At 45.2% G+C, this 20,176-nt stretch overlaps 1 protein-coding gene across 1 annotated transcript; it reads left to right on the forward strand.

Moving 5' to 3' along the window:
- The first annotated feature begins 6,555 nt into the window (after positions 1 to 6,555).
- Positions 6,556 to 19,859, forward strand: C30H3orf49 (chromosome 30 C3orf49 homolog). Its single transcript, XM_061563098.1, has 5 exons — positions 6,556 to 6,647; positions 12,372 to 12,841; positions 14,753 to 14,880; positions 15,701 to 15,823; positions 17,880 to 19,859. The coding sequence occupies exons 2-5, from the start codon at positions 12,400 to 12,402 to the stop codon at positions 18,081 to 18,083; spliced, it is 897 nt and encodes a 298-aa protein (XP_061419082.1). The 5' UTR covers positions 6,556 to 6,647; positions 12,372 to 12,399; the 3' UTR covers positions 18,084 to 19,859.
- Positions 19,860 to 20,176: the final 317 nt, after the last annotated feature.

Genomic DNA, 20,176 nt, shown 5'->3' on the forward strand with positions numbered 1-20,176 from the left:
TCCTCGAGTTAAGGGAGTTGCCCTGCCTGCCTACCAGTTGCTGCTGCTATATTTACAGCCAGGACGGCTCTTTCTTTAATGGAGGGGTGGGGGGTGATGTAGTGACATAGCATTAACTGTTGTACAACAGCTGCAACTGCAGGTGAGCACTTGGCGCACATGCCGTTGAGCATATACGCGGATGTGCCGGCAGGGCGGAGGAACTGGGTAAAGGGTCACGGTAGACCTCGTGGGGAAGCCCCTGGAACCCTCTGGTGGGTTCGAAAAGGCAGGCAGGGGAATAAGCAGCAGAGAGCGGGAGCTCCAGGCTGCCGGTTATAAGAGTGGACTCGTCTCGTCGCCGCTGTCGTTGTTGCCCCCTATCTCGGCCTCGCTGTGCGCTGCGTTGCACCGCTAGTCGAGTAGACAACCATGTGTTCAATAAACCCTCGAAGCCAGGATGACCGTCCAACTCCGATCGTCATTTATTGATTGTAACAGGTAACACTGGTGAGAAAACACAGATACAGCATCTGTTATAATTCGGAAACACCCACACAATGAACACCACAGCATCAGAACATTGTCTCAGATAACAATAGATCCTGGAAGGACCAGGCCCCCACATTACCCCTGAACAACTAGACAAAGGCACAAGCTGATGCGTTGCATACAGGCACAGTGTATTCATCCCACTGCACCCCAAATGTACAGCATTACACTTAACACTGAACTGTGGATGAGATACTTCGTCATCACTCTCAGGATCGCAACATAGGCACAAGTCTGACTCGACCTACTAAATCACAAGTAACATCCACAATAAGGAAAGTCACAGGCTTCGTTACTAACTAGGCCTCGTATTTACTACAATAACTTAATGGCACCAAAAAGGCATTTACATTGCTATAACGGTCATTCCAACATTACAACAGCATTTCCAATATTAGAGGAATATAAACAACTTACAGATAATGCTTCTTAAGCTCCCACAATGGATAAGTGCGGCTGTGGTCTCACTGAGATGCGATGCGTGCCGCCATCTTGACTTATCTGAGTAATGGCTGAAGCCCGCGTGGTACAGTGGAAATCTAACATCGTCACTTCCTGGTCACGTGACCAACATTAGCATAAAAAAACAGGAACTTCCTGTTAACGTACGCTCCCCATCTGCCGTGAGGCAAGACACCCCCTTCGTCGCTGCCGCCTTCGCCCGGGCATTGCACGGCTGGACAATAGTTGGCTGTCTCGGTCGACGCCATCGGTGCAACACAAGCAGGGTCGTGTCTAGGCCTGAATGTACGGCAGTGTGGTCGCAAGAGAGGGGGCCGGAGTTGGTGGAGTGAACTCAACAACAATAAAAGGGGAGGACGGTGCCTCCTGCGATTACCTCGTCTCCGACTGAGTGTGTGTGCGACGCACGCCACCTGCACACACGCACAAGCCTCGAGCAGAAGGAAGAAGAGACCTACGACATGGACTCAATTTAAGATGTATTCATATACGGCAGTCATCGACTTATGAACGAGTTCCGTTCCTGACACACGTTCGTAAGTTTGAATGGTTCGTAACTCGGAACACAGTAATGTACTGTATTTAAATCCCAATACGGCCAGTGTTATGAAATGCATTACGGTTAAAAAACATGGAAGCATTGTTAAAATCACAATTCAAAAAAAAAATTAAATTTTCATGAAACACTGTTAAAAATACTGTATCGTAAATAAAACAAAATAAAGCAACAGCGGAGAGAAAAAATCCGTCATATTTTCACTTACCTGCAATTGCACACACACACACGCGGGGGCACTCGCGCGCACGAACACACAACAACAATCTCCCGCATCGCCTTAACAGACTGTTGGGACAAGTGCTGTGAGTGAGCAGTGCCTATGGAGGCCAGCATCAGCAAGGTACACGAGGGAGTGGGTTGCCAGCATAACACCTTTGACTCCCCAGTGGAAATGTTTACACACGGCACCAGGTGCAGGCAGTCCTCGACTTACGAATATCACACTGACGAACCATCGACCTGCGAACGAGCACTTGCTAACTGAATCGTGGAACTATTTTGTACAGCGAAGCGATCCTTCGCGAGATATAATGAGCCACAGCCTCCCTCTCTCAAATTACTCTTTATTTGTCTCGGGTGGTCCACATATTTAAGCATCTGGTTGAAAACCTATGCAGCTCTTTCCTTGCTGTGTTCACCAATGTCACACACAAGCACAGGTGCCAAAACTAACGCCCGTAGGGTGTCACGAGTGATGTTTTTGTGCAGGGCTGTGCACTGTAGATACCACTAGATCTTCCTCATTGCCCATCATAGTGACAGGCATGCTGTCTAAACACTTTAAATAAGATAAATTAAACAAGTATAACCAAAAATTTACAATATTGAGCCAAAGTGTGATTCCATATTGTGAGATAAATTCATTTAAATAGAAATTACTCCTGTCAACAATGCTTTAGCTTACATTTGGTTGCATTGAATCACCAATTAAGGGACGGCCTGTTATCTGTGATAAAGCACAGGGAAGCGTTGTCATAGGTAATATAATACCTGGGTAACAGGGACCTTCCATCTTATCAAACACCACGAAAAAACTCCTCATCCACAGAAACATGTAACGGTAAGGTCTGTTTTCAGAAAGGTCTGCTATATGCAATTAGCTATTCAATACATACATGGAACATTTATCACATTTCTATATTCATCTTCCGACATCATAATTTTCATCCATCGTCAGCCATTATCATATTATTCATCATCCATCACCGTGAGTATTGACTGGATAGTGTGCCTCAAATCGGTATGAAACAACTCCCACAGTGCCAATGGATATTCTTGGGTCTTTCGGTAAAGTCACGTAGATAGTGAACAAATCTACGTATCTTGACTGAAAGACCCAAGAATATGAATTCCTGCAGTCACGAAAGCTTTGAGTTAAGTGCCAATGGAATTAAGAAGTGCTACTGAATCAGAGCGCTGCGTATAGGTAGCATGTGACCTGAGAACGCAAAACATTGGCAAGACAACCAACAACATCCTTTACCATCTTCACAATCGCTCTCATCATCATCATGGGCACGGCAATATGCCCACGCTTTACGGCAGCGCGAGTGGGAAAGTGCTGCCACCTACTGTGTGAACCAGTGGTCACTTGAAGGGATGCCATAAGTAGCTCTATGATATCCGCTTCCGTGGGCCAGTGCGTAATATCTGAATTGATTCAAAATAATATTTTAAAAACTTAAATTAATTACAAATGTTTTAACATGCTTAAAGCTATTGAGTTTGTTTAACTTTTAAGTTTTTTAACTTTGAAACAAACTTATCTAGAATTATTAAATGTTTTTATTTACCAGGTGCCATTTAAAAACAGGAAGTTGGGGCCGTTGCATGTGTAGGACCTGAAATACACGCGCCACGCGCTCTGTGGGTCTGTTGCTAGGCAGACAAGCAAGTGGACAGTGGAGGTATTTGAGGACGAGGTTGTTGTTGCTGAGGCGTGAGAGGAGAAGCGTTAAGTGGCGTAACAGGTGTTAAGGGCAACCGGGGACACAGGCCGGTGATTGGTTTAGAGGATAAGTGCTAAATGAGTGGCGCCGCTCTGGCGGCAATAACAAAGTCACGTGAGGCTGGAGGCCTGGGGGCCGAGGGGTAATCGGGGGGTGAGATAATTAATAGGGACTAATTGGGGTGGATATAAAAGGATAGCGCAACAGAGAGACGGCAGCTTTTGGGATAGTCTTGGTGGAAGCTGGAACCTTGGTGGGAGCTGGAGTGATGGGGAGCTGGAGTGATGGTGCTGGGAAAGAGAGCAGGAGTAAGTAGGGAGATACGATAGGAGTCTTGGTTAGAGTCTTGGGAAAGCTGGAGTCTTGTTAGAGCTGGAGAAGAGTTGGAGTGACGGTGCCCGGAATAGCAGAGGGCAGGAGGAAAGAGATACGATAAGAGTAACAGTGGAGAGAGATAAGGCAGAGTACGGTAGCAGGAGAGAGAGATAGATCAAGCACGGTAGCAACGGATAGAGGAGACAGAGTGAGTGGTAGCAGTGGTAGCAGTGCATCAGGGAAGATACGAAGCAGGGTAGCAGCGGAGCGACGGACCCTGGGAGAACTGGTGAGAGAACAGAGGGACATAAAGCGTGTTGATGGCGGATGGCGTGGCGGAGCGAAAGGGTGGCCACGGAGGGGTGATGAGGAGAAGGTGTGGACCTTGAGCAAATAAACGGGACGAGAAAGACAATCCGAGTACGAGTCCTACACATGGAATTCTCAGGGTACTAAGCAACGCGTGAAAGGAGGGATTTTGCTGCTATAGCCCAGACATGCAATGAAGTCCAAATGTCGGTGCAGTTCAACCAATGCAGAGTTTTACACCTCCTCGAGACATACCAGCAACCAGCTCACGAAGCAGGGTCCAAAGTACCACGGATCAAAGAGTGGGGGGTATTTTTTTGTGCAATAACATTCGTTACATTGTTAACAATTTGGAGTGGCTATTAGTGAAATGTTTAATTTTGTTTCTTTTAACAGCCTTTCCACACTTCCTCTCAATTTTTTCGTTGGTCATCTGAAAACATTCACTACAATGTCCAGTCCCCATCATATGTTTGTGCCCTGCACTATGAATGGGATTAACAGATGAGCTGAAAATGTTGACTCAGTGGTGACAAGTGTAACACTGTATCCTGTACATGGACATTTACCCACTCACTCAAGTCAAAGTAATTTCCTGCTCAAACGAGCATTGAGGCGGTGCCAATCAACTGTTTACAGCCCTGAGCCAATGATAGAATATCCACATTTCTGTGGCGGGGACAAATCTAGCAGGATAAAGGTGAAATGTAGAGGTGCAGCCCAGCAATTTATTTCTCTCCAATGCTGGCGGAAGGGAGGGCCTCCACCTAGAGGGAGTTCAAAAGAGCCGACCATATATAGGGGCGTTGGACCTGCTCTTCCACGCTGGCCAGAAGTATTTAAAGAGGCGAGAGGACCCACAGTTTAGCTCACCACGCGTGTGGTCGATTCTTGTCTAGACAAGGTGCACTTCAGCCTGGTTCACTGCAGGAGCAAGCAGTGCTGTTGCACGGTGACATGGGTGGGTCGCTCTTTGGCTGTGTTCTTAGGCAACTCCTTGGTCAGCCTGAAAAGGGTAACTCGTCTGATCCGAGTATATTTCATTGTAACATAGCAACATGACTCGTTGTTAGACATGTACTCACAGTTGTATGTATTTTGGACGTCTTTTGCACCGTACGTAATCAACCGTGCTAATCAGAGGTGATATGTATGTCATACATTGCAGTCATGCAATGTATTGCAGTTGTGCAATGTATGATATACATCATACTGCATTCATGATATGTTTATTCTTTGTCAAGCAACTGCAATTTGCACAAAATATATACATAAAAACACAGAAAACAAAGTTATAAAGACATGCACACCCTCTGCTACGCCGTATAACCCCGTGCCTGAGTAAATGCCATGCCGTGCGGATGACAAGTCCCTTTTTATGGTGCCTGACACCAATACGTCAATTAACGACAGAGAGACGTGGAATCTATCAGCGGCCGCATCTCCAACACTACTTATGTATTCATACCTGAAAATCTACGCCAGTGCAAATACATTTATCATTCCCACGTAATGTGCAAATCAATTATGTGGCAGTCTGCAAATAGACTGTGGCCAATTTTTTTATATGGGACACAAGTAAACAGCTGAAATCAAACACAAGGAATAAAGTCCCTTCCAGAGCCAGTCGAGACTACTTCGTGCCGAGCACAACTCCTGATGTTCTATAGCAGGCAGGCCTGCCGGTGACAGTCCAGGTGTTAAGCAGCAGCACCGAGGGTTCGATGCAGAAGGGTCAACGTTGGGCCTCTAAACAGCACAGTACAACCAGTGTTCTAAATTCACTGGCCATGGATGAACTTCACCAGCAGCAGCGGACCTCAACACCACACCGAGAAAAAGGTGCCACCAGGTAAGCGTGCTTACGCGCCCGATACATTCCCCGCACATAGGATTAGCACGATTGGCTGCATATGGTGCGAAAGATGTTCAACATACTTTCCACTGCAGTACTTACCATACCTATATTTCTTGTATGCAGATGAGTTTATTAGACTAGACATGTGTTAGAGTCTGTTACGGTACACACGTCGATAGGAGTAACACAGACGTCTCTTTCCTCTTCAGTTAGCAAAGCCATTCGCTTTTAACGTGAAACAGTGACCAGTAAACAGGTAACCGTTTTCAGATCATGGGTTACCAAAAGTTATGGGAACTGGTAATCGTTTCCAGTGGAATGTTTTATTTTTACCAACTAATGTGCATCCCTTTGTCAATTGAAAGGGAAACGGGCAGCTCTTCAATTGATTTACTTGCTCACTCGCACCACTGCTGGTAGAAATGCCTCCACTAGATGGAGCTCTAGTGTGGAAATTTGGTCTACTCTTCCACGGTGGCGGGAGGTCTTGCAAGAGGTGGGCGTACCAACAACGCTGGGTGGACAGAGGAAGCGCATATTTAAGAAACTTGCCCCCGTTGCTTCGACCGCCACGATGGGATCGATCTGGCGACCTCTGTGTTGCAAGTCCAGCGTGCTGACCGTTACTCCAGGGTGGCAGCGACATTCGTTTCTCAGTTAAAAGGTAAAACAAATGTGTATTGCTCTGCACGTTTATATATGTGTGTCAATGCGATGAGAGAAAGTTGTTACCATCTTAACATTATGATTGCTCGTAATGTAAATCACTACTTAAACATAACCGATATGAGTTTGAAAATGTGTATCAACATTGTAAACCGTGATTAATGGGCATTTAAAATATATTTTACTAAAATTGCTCATAATCACAAATAAATTATTCGTGTTCATACAAATGATACAGCTTCAACTTACAGTTCGAGAGAACAGTTTTACCATCATAGCAAATGTGTTTAAAAAGCTCTTATCCTTACACATTACGCAAAAACCACCAGTTCCTGAAGAACTGCATTGTGTTGTCATCGTGTCCTTAAGCCACCATTAATACATACATTGAAACAAATGTGAGTTTTGTACATGTGATGCACGTTGTATTAGGCGAAATGAGCGATTTGTTTTCTGGCTTGTACGATGTTAATTTCGGTTAATATGGGGTTTCTCGTCATTTACGGATGTGAAGTGCTGCGTGCTATGGGATTAGAATTAGCGTTTAGCCTGCTATTATGGGACATGAAGACGCACTGCCACTTGTAGCTGTATTTTGAAAAATAATAATCAAATAATATACTATAGCTAGGTTGCACATAATTATTTTGTTTCATGCTAATATCCACAACAAAATAAAAAAAAACCTAAACAATAAAGGCGTACACATTTTTCTTAAAATTATGATTCAGTTTAAGGGCATTTAAAAAAAACATTACTATAATTTTTTTAGTGACTTTGGAATACACATGTGAACGGCTGTACTTGTATCGATTTAAATAATATTCTTACCCCGTGATTCCTACATAAATAGCCTCAGCATACATGTGGGAATCGATTATTTATGATTTATGGAAAGAGAAGCATGGAAAGGTGAGCACTGTACGTGTTTGACGCCGTGGTGGCAGTATAAACGGGAAGCATTACAGTCTGTCGATTAGAAGGCCTCATGAGGTGGGGTAAAGTGTGGGTACTCCCACCTCTGCCCTCTAGTACAGGGGTCGGAAACCTTTCAAAGAAGAAGAGATATCTTGATTTGAAGCTTTCGTGACTGCAGGAATCCATACTCTTTGGTTCTTTCGGTGAAGTCACGTAGGTATAAAATAAATACCTACGTGACTTTACCGAAAGAACCAAAGAGTAAGAAGAAATATTTAGTTTTGTCTTTGACCAAAATAGTTCGAGAGCAGCATCACACGCAGAGCTACTTGTACACAAACACAGCAGCAGGTATACAGCAGATGAAAAATTCTGACTTAAATTAACGTCTATTTAAAAATTTTCCCCCTTAAATTTTCTACAATTTGACTGTTGTACATTTTGTTGTCACCAAGACATTCCATAGTGACCAATTCCTTGTCATATTTGATAACGTTATCTTTACGTTATGTTTTAAGTTTTGCGTTTTTTTACTCTTTCCCACAAGGGGGCAGCCAAAGAGACGCAAAGGGGAAGCCAACATGCTGCATGCGGCTCCGGAGCCGCATATTGGCGACCCCAACTCTAGCGGATGCCCTTCTGGCAGCAATGGCGTGACATTAACAGTGGCGTAAGGAGCGTGGGGGCAGGGGTGCCTTGACCCCCCCCCCCCCCCTTGGTGGCCAAGGATACGAGTTGGGGCCCCCTTGACAACCACCATGAGATATGTTTTCAACAACGGTGTAAATAACAGAAACTTATCTGATGCTGTGATTGGGCAAGAGGAGCCCGCGATGTAGAATAGCCTCGGTGCTACCGTGCGAGACAAATACTGATTACCGCACCCCCTGAGCTGATAATTAGCAGCTTTATTATAATTATAATGTAGTCGCTACGCCAATGAGTGACAATCAGTGTCCAGGGCTGCATGTTTACCTATGGCTGTACGTATAAGGAAAGCCGCTGGAATGTCTGTAAATGTTTCCACATGGTGGCTTCACATGGAGATTTTCACCAGGGCTCTAATTGTTCGTACCTCTATCTGACACTACAATTTACAAGAGCAATTTTTACTCAAGCGCCACAGTTCACAGCCGCAAGAAATATTCCAACGGACTTTTAACGACACCCACATGCCTGCATTTAACACACGGGTGCGGTCTGCAGAACCCCATCAGCAACGTGCTATGTTCTAAGTTCAATTTCAAACGGAGAACACGCGCACACACAGCCAAACCAAGCGTCAGGTTGACCGAGTTGCTGGATGGGATAGAGCAGTGGTTCTCAACAGGGGGTACGGGGACCCCTGGGCGTTATGTGCCAATGCCCCAGGGGGTACGTGAGGTGATTTATAAATATGTCAGATTATATCATAAATGAGTAATTGGCGAATAATCATGTATGAATTTGCCAATATAGAATAACTGATACATTTAACATCTATATGGTTACCTAGAGCGATATAAAAATAATTTCTAAACTCATTGATTATAATGAATGTGGTTTGCAAAAGTAATCAGTTAGCGTGAACAAATTATGTCCTGCGTGCAGAGCGTCCATTGAATATTTTTGTATTCGCTTGCAGTGGCTAGCTGGTTAGGATATACCACACAAAATGGACAATTAGTTAAACTGGTGATGTTTATTATTCGTACATCCATGTCTCAGAACCATGTTGGGTCAGGCAAGGGGGATACATGGTTGAAACAATATTCAACAAAGAGGGTACAGCAGTAGCAAAACAAGGTTGAGAACCACTGAGATATAAGGAACTCTGGGGGGCTGAGGAAATGTGCCGAGAGGAGTGAAACAACATAGATTCAGAGGCTCCTGTTAAGAGGTGGGGCCTAGGTGCTATGGGTTCTACTCGACAGGGGCCCCACTCCTCGTGGTGCTGGGTTGACCACCACGGGGACACCTGCAGCTCCCTCTCTCACTGCACTGCTGGTGGGGACACGTGCCCTGAGAAACTGCTCCTACGACGTGAATTACTGTGCAAGAAACCAACTGCACTCCTGAATTTACCGGCCCGTACTATAATAATTATGGAGAAATACACGACATGTACTGCACTTAATTCAACCATTGAAAACTTTGAACACGACACTAAAACAGCAGCAAGGAATTCCAACCACCTTCAATGCCTATAGATCTACCCAGTGACATTAAGTTATTATTACGATTATTAAAGCCATGAGTACTGTAACAACTGTGTGTGAAAACAAACCTCTCACCTCAAATCCAGCTGGTAGCGTGTGCGTGATGTGGTGTAATAACATAACATTACCAAGGAAGACAGGAGTCACTTCAATCCAGTGCAAAGGCTTTTTCTTCAAATGTTTTTTATTGAACCCGCAACCGCGAACATAACCTAGGGCAAACAACATTTTAAGACAATAACTTATCCGATTAATTTAATGCTTTGCAAAAAAAGAATAGAGTTATGGACAGCATGGCAACTGTGTTACATCGTTTCCATGGTTCATTTAATTGTTCAATGACTTATTCCTGTAACTGACCGCATGTGCATGGTAACCTTTGAAGCAGTGGTTCTCAACATTTTTTGGCGACTGCTGTACCCCCCTAACCAAGCACCCCCTTGACCCAACATGGTTCTGGGAAATAAATTTACGAATAATGAGCTTCAGTATTTTAATCAATTGTCCATTTTGTACAGTATATTCCAACGAGCTAGTCACTGCAAGCGAATACAAAACAATTCAACGGACGCTCTGCATGCATAACCTAATTTGTTCGTGTTAGCTGGCTACTCTTGGAAACCGCATTGTTTACGATCAATGAGCTTAGAAAGGTATTTTATATCATTCAAGGTTACCATATGGATGAACATTTGCCGTAGTCATTTTATATTGGCAGATACATGTAACATAATTATTCACCATTGGCTATCATGTATGCTATCATTTCACACATTTACAAATCACCTCACGTACCCCCAAAGACATTGCCACGTGTACTGCCAGGGGTCCGCCTCACCCCCGGTTGAGAACCACTGCTCTCGGTAATGAGTAGACTCAAGGCAGGCTCATGTTGAGTGAAGTGCAGTTGGAGAGTCTTTCTTTAAATAACTTTTTTTTTTACTTGAAGCACCGCAAAGCAGAACACCAATACAATAAAATTGTGAAACAATTAAATATCGAAGGGGAAATATCGCGATAATTGTGATATTGTCAACATTTATATTGTATCATGACAAAATATATACTGTATCGCAAAATGGCAATTATACGTAACTAGCCTTTAGCCCGTCCAAGGACGGGTGTATTTCAGTAAATCTGAAACTTGCAAGCGAAAAGCAGATTTGGGGTCCGACGTCCACCCCCTCCACTCCCCCCTCGTCCTCGTCGGCCGCCTCTCGCCGGGCCCCCGCCGATCGGGTGATCGCCCCCCCGCACCAGCGCCTTCTCTGAGCGACATAGCTAATCGGCTGGCTCACCACCGCCCGGGGTTATCTCGCACACGCCCACGTACACCACCACAAAAACGAACGCGGTGGCGTGCACGGAGGTTGAAGGAAATTTACCAAAATCGTCCCGGGCTACTCTTTTTATATCCTTAACTTCAAAGGCCCGGGATGCCATCATGTGCTTACCCGCGCCCAGCGGGCGGCGGCCACCCATTGTCCCTTTGTCTTGCGCCCTTCTTGCTCAGGGTTCCGTCCTCCATTCCCCCCCCCCCCCCCCCCCCGAGTTGTACCGCATTGCGGTTGGCTAGGGGAACATTTTCTTTTTTCTCCCATACAATTTAAACAAATTTTATGGGCATCGCAATGTAACCTGCCCTGCGAGGGTCGGACAATCTCCTGGCACCGGAAAACCGTGGGACTTTCCCTCGAGGGGCCCTTCGGATTAAAACCCGATGTGCCAGGCAACCCCCCGCCAGGACACTACGTGAGTGCGCTGTGTGCGGGTGTGTGTTTTAGTGCAGGGGCCGGGAGGGAATCGCGGTGCTTGCGGAGTTGCTCTGCGGTCGTGGCACCACACAGACCGCGACGTGATATTCATTGCATCAATTCGTGTGCAATTTGCAAAGACGCGGTGATACAGACTTATTTTATCAAAAGGTTATATATAATCACGTAGATAGAAAAATTATAATACAAATAACGTGAAAAAAAAACAATAAAACATTTATGTAGACTGTAGCCTGGTTCTTAACCTGAGTGAGCGTACTGGTAGTTTATACATTATAGACTGCCAGTACACTCCGGTTAAAAACCAGGCTAGAGTCTACATAATAGACTGCCAGTACACTCACCCAGCTTAATAACCATTGCTACAGTCTACATTATAGAATGCCAGTACACTCACCAAACTTAATAACCAGGCTATAGTCTACATTATAGACTGCCAATACACTAACTCCGATTAAGAAACAGGCTACAGTCTACATTAATGCTTTTTTGTTTTTTATTATTTTAATTGTATTTTTATCACTTTTATTTGTATTCACTTTATTTTTATTTTTCTATCTACGTGACTTTACTGAAAGAACCAAAGAATATACTGATCATGATTATTCATGAGGGGGGCTGGCCGTCGTTGAGTGACGTCACACGCGGGACACACAGACATGCTTGGCTCAGTATAGTGGTAAATTATACCTTCTGTAGAGTTATCATACAACATTGAATGTATACAATGCTGTATTATAATACAATGTTAAATATTTCCATAATCTGTAATATCTAACATCACATTAGGCTCTGAGGTCCCAGCTGTGCTCATCGGACACTGTTTTGCAGGTGGCGGAAACTGGTTTGCAAGCACCTGATGGAGCCTAAACTGTCACAGTCGAGCGGGAGGTGCTGCGTGGAGGACGCGATGCCTCCTCCAGCACACGACGGTGTCGTGAAGCGCATCTCCAAACAGCTGGGAAAGCTCCGGCCACGCCAGCAGTCGGCCAACAAGGAGGACGCTAATGACAGAGCAACGCTATTGAGGCCATATCCGCGCGACACCGCGGGAGACAGCGCGGACGACGACGACGATGATTCCACATCCAGCGACGCGTTCTCAAAGTCGACGGACTCCATCGCACGCTCAGCGAGGCCTCGCGGCCATCTCAGGCCTTACAGGAGGACAGTTTTACAGCCACCGCGGCCGCGGTGGAAGATGTCCGTGCACCAGCGCATCCAAACCTCAGCCTCCACCTCCATGCTGCCCAGCATCAAGGAGCACGTGGCGCTCGGCGGTGCCAAGCCGCGGCGTGCAGGTATAAGCAATCGGCGGATCCGAAAATTAGTACGTTTTAATATTTACCATAGAAAATATGTTAATTTGTTTTATTACTATTAAACTATTTTAACTATTTTTCATTTTTACCAGATAACGCTCACTGAGCTCTGATAATGTAGTCAGTTTCAAAGACAATGCAGCAATTATTAGAACATATTTTGCCACAAGTGCTTGTGGTTAATGCAAACTAACTAAACTATTTTATTTTACCAGGTAAAACCCGCTGAGCTACACAGCTCTTTTTCATAAGCGACCTGACCACAAATGATAACTCAATGAAGTGGCTTATCACGTGGAAATATATAGCAGCCAAATACTCTGAACGCGTGTTTCTAAATGGGGAAAACCAGAGGACCCGGAGAAATATATACGCGACAACGAGGAAAACATGCAAACTCCAAATATACAGGCATCAGGGTCGGGATCGAACTCCAAATACACAGGCATCAGGGTCGGGATTCGAACTACAAATACACAGGCATCAGGGTCGGGATCGAACCCACAACCTCCTGCATAATGTAAAGCCCGTTTATTTTTTTGGAAATTTGGAGACTGCTCCCACCTTGCAATGTTTCTAAATTCATCGAAATCGACCCCTTGCAGGTCTGCTCATTGAGCTGTAACTTATGCATCACCAAATGCAGAGCTTATATCCCCAGACATTGCGTGTGGCCATTGCGCGTGCACAGTATTTGAGTTTGTGGCCTCATTGTTGCATATGCATCACTATGGAGAAGAGGCGTTATTGATTGTCGTTACCCGGACCAAATATACAGAGGTAGTGCCAGCCCATTGGGGTACGTCAGCATCATTTATTTTATAAGACGAACAAGCTACATAATTAATATTACAACTGTTGAGATTATAGACAAATAGACAATTATATTAACAGTATTAATATAAATATGGGCTTTTATTTTTCTCAGGATCTGAGGAGTTTGAACTGATAATTGGTATTACCCTTTTCTTTGTTATGAATCCGTAGTCCCTCAGCTACTTGTGACTCTGAGCGTTCTCTCGTTTGCATAATCCTGACACCACCACGGAGAACACATCTATGTGTTTTAAACTTATCTGTTGATTATTGTGCAGACAGGACCAGTACACCCTTCCTGAGCATATTGAGTGTTGGACATCAGCGTAATGTTAAACCCAACTACGTAAAGTGCAAACGAAGTTCAATATACATACATACAACTCTACTCTTGTCGCCATCCCAGTCGATACGTGTGCTATGCGTAACGCTGACATTTTAAATATCAAGAAGTCATCGTGGCCACATCACCATTTCTGGCAGATCTCTTAAGGTTTTGCTCAAGGTTGGCCTTCATGGCATTCCAACATCTGACGTGAAGCACTTTTCGTTGGCCGCCATTCCTTGGCTGTCACTTTTGACCATTGGCTGTCGTCCCTTCGAGTGACGTGTCCTGATCGCAAGCCCACTTGCTTTTCCTAACAGTTTGAAATATCTCTGTAAAACTGTAATGCGTGGAAACGATTGTTGGCAATAACCTGTAAAGTTGACAATTTAATTATAATACTTCACACTTAATGGATGAACAGTTAACATGTAATCGGCGTTTGTGTGCGTGTGTGAGTACAGAGCGGGGAGCGAAAGAGTAGCGGTTAGTGCGCTGCACTCCGAACCCGGTGACCTGAGTTCGATTCCCGCTCACGGCTAACCGGTCCTGGGCCTCCCCTAGGTCGACTCAGCCTCAAATGAGTACCTGGTGTGTAAATTTCGCCACTAGGGAGACAAAGACGGTCGGGCGTGGTGCTGGTCACCCACCCCCTCGTGTGCCGTGCCAGCCTTCATAGGTGCTCGCTAACAGCACTTGCCCCAATAGTCTGTTAAGGCTATACAGGGGATCTTTGTTTTTGTACGCAGCTGTGGCCGTCTGTGTGGACACGGTCGACACAGAAACTGCCCAGCTGCTGACCAACTCAATCGTGGTCAAGTCTCGGAGAATGTCCCGGCGCGTCTCGGTCACCAGTCTTCCCACAGGCCTGCAGAAGGTCAGGTGATACACACCGTACGGTTGACCATTACACACGCAGAGTGTTTAGATTTTGGCTACGATCATTGCATTACTGTATTACTTACATATTTTTCTCTAATATTATGGAGTTGAAAACTGCCAAAATAATCCACACTGTGCGTGGCACTATGAGACAGCACAATTGAGAAAGCGTGTGCATATATTTACACACGAAGAATAATCGTATTTACACCATTTCCTTTCATGAGTGGCTAGTTCCCAGTATAAAGTAGTATGGGCAGATACGTGACATTGTCGAATATGTGAACCGGACAATGCCTTCCGCAGGCTGTCACCTCACTGATGGTCCTCTGGCCACTCTCACGCGTTGATTATCTTCAAACTTGAGAGATCTGATTCCCACTTGAAGGCACAATGAAGGGCCATTTTCAGGGCGTCAGCTTTTAGCTCAAGCAAAAGTGTTGTTTGACACTAGTATACATAATAATGCTTTTTTGGAGTTAGAGCTCATAAATATAAATGTCGTTAAACCCACCAACACCCGACACGGCCAATTAGTAAGGTTTGTGCCGTACACAAAACATGTCAATTAGTTATTAGTTCAGCACACCTGTGTGTTCGAGAGTAAACCCACAACATTTATAATTTGAGTACCGTGACGTTTCGCTGGTGATTAACAACCATCTTCATCAATCAATGAGATAGTTATTATTTTGTTAGAATAAATGAACGAACAAAGTGTAGGTTAACCTTAAAAATAATTGCCAAACAATATTCACTTTTCCAGTGCTGTGTTGACAAAAATGTGTAAAATGTTGTAAACATTACTCCTGCAGTGTCCTGGCAACCCATCCAAGAAGAAGCAATTCTGCAAGCTGCTGAAAAGCAGGGACAAGAAAAGAACGAAGTCTCCCAGCAGGCGGCCGTCAATTATGACCGTCAGCAAGCTTCAGAGCGAGGTGCTGCACATGCCTACCACGCAGTACGCAGGGCCTCGTGTCTCCAACCACGCGCTCGGCCTCGCCACACACCTCACGCACCGTGCCTCAGGGCCGCAATCACCACTGTGAATGTTTGGGGTTTCCTCCTAGCTCATGGTTCCCGGTGAGAGTTGGTTAGATCACGGACAGGGTCCGGTGCGGCACGGTGGCGAGATGTTAACTACCTCGCCTGGTATACAGGAGGTCATGGGTTCGATCCTCAATCCTGGCGCCTATATATTTGGAGTTTGCATCTTCTCCCTGTGGTAGCGTGGATTTTTCTTTGGATATTCCCTCCACATTTGGACTCTACATGTGTTGAGAGTACTTGGCTGCTATACATTTCCACGTGAAAAGCCACTTTGTGAGCTATCATTTGTGGCCAGATTGCTTTTGAAAAAAGCTATATAGCTTAGTGGGGCCTTACCTCGTAAAATACAAAAAATAATTTAGTTTAATTTCGCCCAACCCCACTTGCTAAGGGATGACAAAATTTCAATTTTTTAAAAACAAAGTCAGTGGAGATTTTTCGTGGTAATTGCAGGGACTATTATCACCACGATATTGTCCAGCATAGCAATTAGCACACTGCACTACGAACCCGGTGACCCGAGTTCAATTTCCCCACCATGGCTAAACATAACTGGCGAGTGATATCAGAGCCTGTTCTGGAGGCCTCCTTCACCAAAGCTGCACTGAGGAGCGTGATGACGTGTGGGTTAAACAACTCCCATGGCCAGGGGTCGGTAACCTGCGACTCCAGAGCGACTTGCGGCTTCATGATGTTATTTATTAAGGACCGTCTCGCATTCATATTGCATTGCGGCTCTTGAAATACTGAGGTTTTTTTTACCGAATTCAAAAAAATGGCTCTTCTTGTTATTTCGGTTGCCAACCCCTGCCCATGACCGACTCAGTGTGGAGAGGCCCTCATCCAGCAGCAGATTGACAAAGGGCTGTAAATTGTAATTATTATTGTCTGGAAGAAATATATTATGTTGAACTTTTTTCGCACCGTACGTAGCCAACCGTGCTAATCGTAGGTGCGGAGGAAAAGACAACAAACTAAACACAAAAAGCAGTTCTAAAGAAATTATCTTTCAAACTAGATTTGAAAGTGCATCGCTCCAGTGGCTTCCTAATATCGGAAGAGTGTTCCAGACGGCTGCAGAAGCGCATCTGAAGCCGTGTGATGTAGTGACTTTTTTTTCAATGGCTAGCCAAAAGCCGCTGCAAGGATGACTGAAGTTTGCGTGATTGTTTATGCTCCTTGACGAGATCAGCAATGTATTGTGGTTAATTTGTTTCAAGCACTTTGTAATGAGTTCGACCTTACAATGTATTCGTTCGGCAACAGGAGGCCAATGCAGCTCAGCGAGCACTGGACGGACATGTTCGGATCTTGCAGTATCTGTCACTACACGTGCTTCGACCAGGGGCGTGCAGTCAGGGGATGCAGGGGAGGCAGCGCCTCACCTGTCATACTCCAATGAAAATAGCTGTTACAAAAGTATAAAAGAAAAGAATAATCAAATAAATATTAAGATTTTTCCACTGATCTGTTATGTAATTTCTGTACAATTCCAAAAAATGTTAGTCAAAATCGACAAATTTGCGGAGCTCCGCTGCAAATACAGGAAGAGACGAGCTCAGCATCCCCTCTGATTGCGCAACTCCTCAGTAACTGGATGGAGCGCGGGCAATAAGCGCGTGCCTGATACTATCTCAGTATGTCACCAATGTATTGTTTGTAGACCCCTTCATTTCATGTCCTCACCTTCCATACTCCAGGTAACTTATTTCACGTATGTGTATAAAGATATTTAGGCTCGCTGGTCTCGTCATGAAACTGCAATGAAAAAGCACCAGGGGAGGCAGCTATCACATCTGCCTCACTGAGGGGGACGTGTCTAACATGCCCCCCTCAGTTTGTGCCTCCCCAGCCATTGCCCTCACCGCACATCACTGGCTTACACCTTTGACTAGCCAGGTGTGAGCAAACCAGTGGCGGACGATCCGTCTGCGTACGACGCAGGTGGACGAGCTCTTGGTGGACGTGGCAAACAAATCCCTCCGACTGCTCGCCACGCGCCAGGCGGAGCTGCGGCAGTGCGAGACGCTGGGCCAGGAGGTGCTCGCCTCCACCAAGCACTTCCAGAAGGTGTCGAGCCGTAGCGCACGCCGCCTCCGCTGGGGCTTCCTCTGCTTCTTCTGCTGCTGCTGCAAAGACTGCTGCTGAGGCAGGCGGACTCCAGCCCGTCGTGGCACGTTGACAAACGGAGCCACAGTAGCCAGAGTGGGAAGTTGGGAGAGGGTCCTTCTATCGACTGGTGGTTCCCGGTGGTTGCTGGGTAGATTACTGATCGTATCTGCAGAGTTTCCCCACCACCCGCCCCCACTCCATCGTGGATAAGAGGAGTTCTACTGCTGTACTATTATTATATTAAACTGACAGTTTATATTCAATCAATTTAAGGTAATAAACAAGATGTGCAATGGTAGAATGCACGCACAGAATGAACAAATTACTTAAGTGACTATAAGCCAGTTTCTCAATTGACATGGTTTTATCCCCTATTATTTTTGTAATGCTTATATTCTCAGCATGTCCATTAGATTAAAACAAATCTTGCATAAATGTATTTTCTTCAAATTAAAAAAGGTCACAACAATCAATATTCAATGTTATTTCCATACATGTTGAAAACCACTCAAGACACGCATGAGTCCTATAAACACTCCACACTTTTCTTAAATGCACGAGCACACATCCCCAGTGATATTCAGCTCAACAGAGCACGCAATTTCTTTAACTTATGACTCATGGACTGGCTCGATTCGCTGTATTGTGTTGCGATTGTGGTGCACGGTACTGCACTGCTTTGTGAGGACTGCTCTCAATGCGCAGTACTGGACTGCATTGTAATGTCGCTCGTTTCACTGTACATTGATCTTTGTATCGCACGAGCAACGGCGCAGTGTGGCCGGTCGAGTTGCCAAGAGACTGGTAGGGAGTCACTGCACGTGGGAGAGACAGGAGTGACTCCACTTGTCGATGGACGAGAGAAGCAAACAGCTTCGCGTTGACAATCAACCGCACGTGCAAGGGATGAGACTTGAACTAGGCACAAGGGGGCTAGGTCTCCATGGGGTACAAGAGCTGTGTGTATGCGCACCGGGATCAGTGACAGCTGCGAGAGACGAGAGAATCGCTGTCCTTTGGGCAGGTAGCGTATGACACTGCCCTGCTTAGACCATCAGCAATAGCGGGCGGGAACGTAGCCAGAACGTATGTTGAATTTTTTTCGCACCGTAAGTAGTCAACCGTGCTAATTGGAGATGTAAAGAAGATGATAGGTGAGAGATGCGTGAATTAAGAGGCGAGAGATGTGTGTAGGGGTGGCAATTGTGGGGAACAAAAGGTGGGAGATAGTGGAGCGAGAAGCGGAGGTGGGAACAGCATGGAGCGAGGTGTCCAGCGAGGAGAGCGGTGGCACGGTGCAGAGACGAACACACAGCTCACGAGAGAGGCGGAAGGCACGAGGTATGAACAGGGGTCGGCAACGAAAATAACAAGATAACTTTTTTCGAATTCGGTACAAAAAAATATTTCAAGAGCTGCAATGTTGGCACGTGAATACGAGACGGTCAGTAATAACGCCACAAATCAGTCCTTAAAGGGGTGCATGTTGCCAATCCATACGGCGCACAGACGTTTCAACGAGAAAAACAAATGTTTTGTCAATTTGTTTGTTTCTCCCTTGTGATGGGATTAACGTGGGATGAACGTGGGGATTTATAAGGGCACGGGGTAACCAATAAGGTCTGAATTGGTCTGTAATAGGGTAGGCACTGATAAGGGGTTGACAGGTATGTATGAGTGAGAGGAAAACTTTTAAGATGAACAGCATCAAAAAGGCAGTTGAAAAAATGGGGAGGATTAAAAAAAACCTGTCTTTTGTATCTACGAAATGGCATTCACCAATCAAACATTTGCATCTCATGTTGTTTCATGGCCCTGAAGAATGCTCGATTGAGGTTTTTACTGTATTATACAATGTAAACATTATCTCATATTACACTTAATAAAAAGTATCACTCTTGTGTTTAAAAGTTTTTTCCCTATAATACACAAGGACACGAGTGGTCAATAAGGAAATGCAGGCAGCGTTCCAATGGCTGGGTTTACAATGCGATGTATTTTCTCAAATAATTGTAATGCACACCAAATTAATAAAAATAAATAAGAGGTGGCCAGATAGCTCAGATGTCAGTGTTGAGATGGCACCACTCATAATCTGAGTTTGAGTCCACCAGCTTCTCCAAGTGTAG

This window comes from Lethenteron reissneri, chromosome 30 (genome assembly GCF_015708825.2).
Source record: "Lethenteron reissneri isolate LAM-NWPU_2019-01 chromosome 30, ASM1570882v1, whole genome shotgun sequence".
Lineage (NCBI taxonomy): Eukaryota > Metazoa > Chordata > Hyperoartia > Petromyzontiformes > Petromyzontidae > Lethenteron > Lethenteron reissneri.

Bases quoted from the DNA above. Each gene is read 5' to 3' on its own strand.
- C30H3orf49 (XM_061563098.1), top strand. From the start codon at position 12,400: ATGGAGCCTAAACTGTCACAGTCGAGCGGGAGGTGCTGCGTGGAGGAC. The intron at 12,842-14,752 runs GTATAAGCAATC...TTTTGTACGCAG, and splicing joins TGCCAAGCCGCGGCGTGCAG to CTGTGGCCGTCTGTGTGGAC. The intron at 14,881-15,700 runs GTCAGGTGATAC...TTACTCCTGCAG, and splicing joins TTCCCACAGGCCTGCAGAAG to TGTCCTGGCAACCCATCCAA.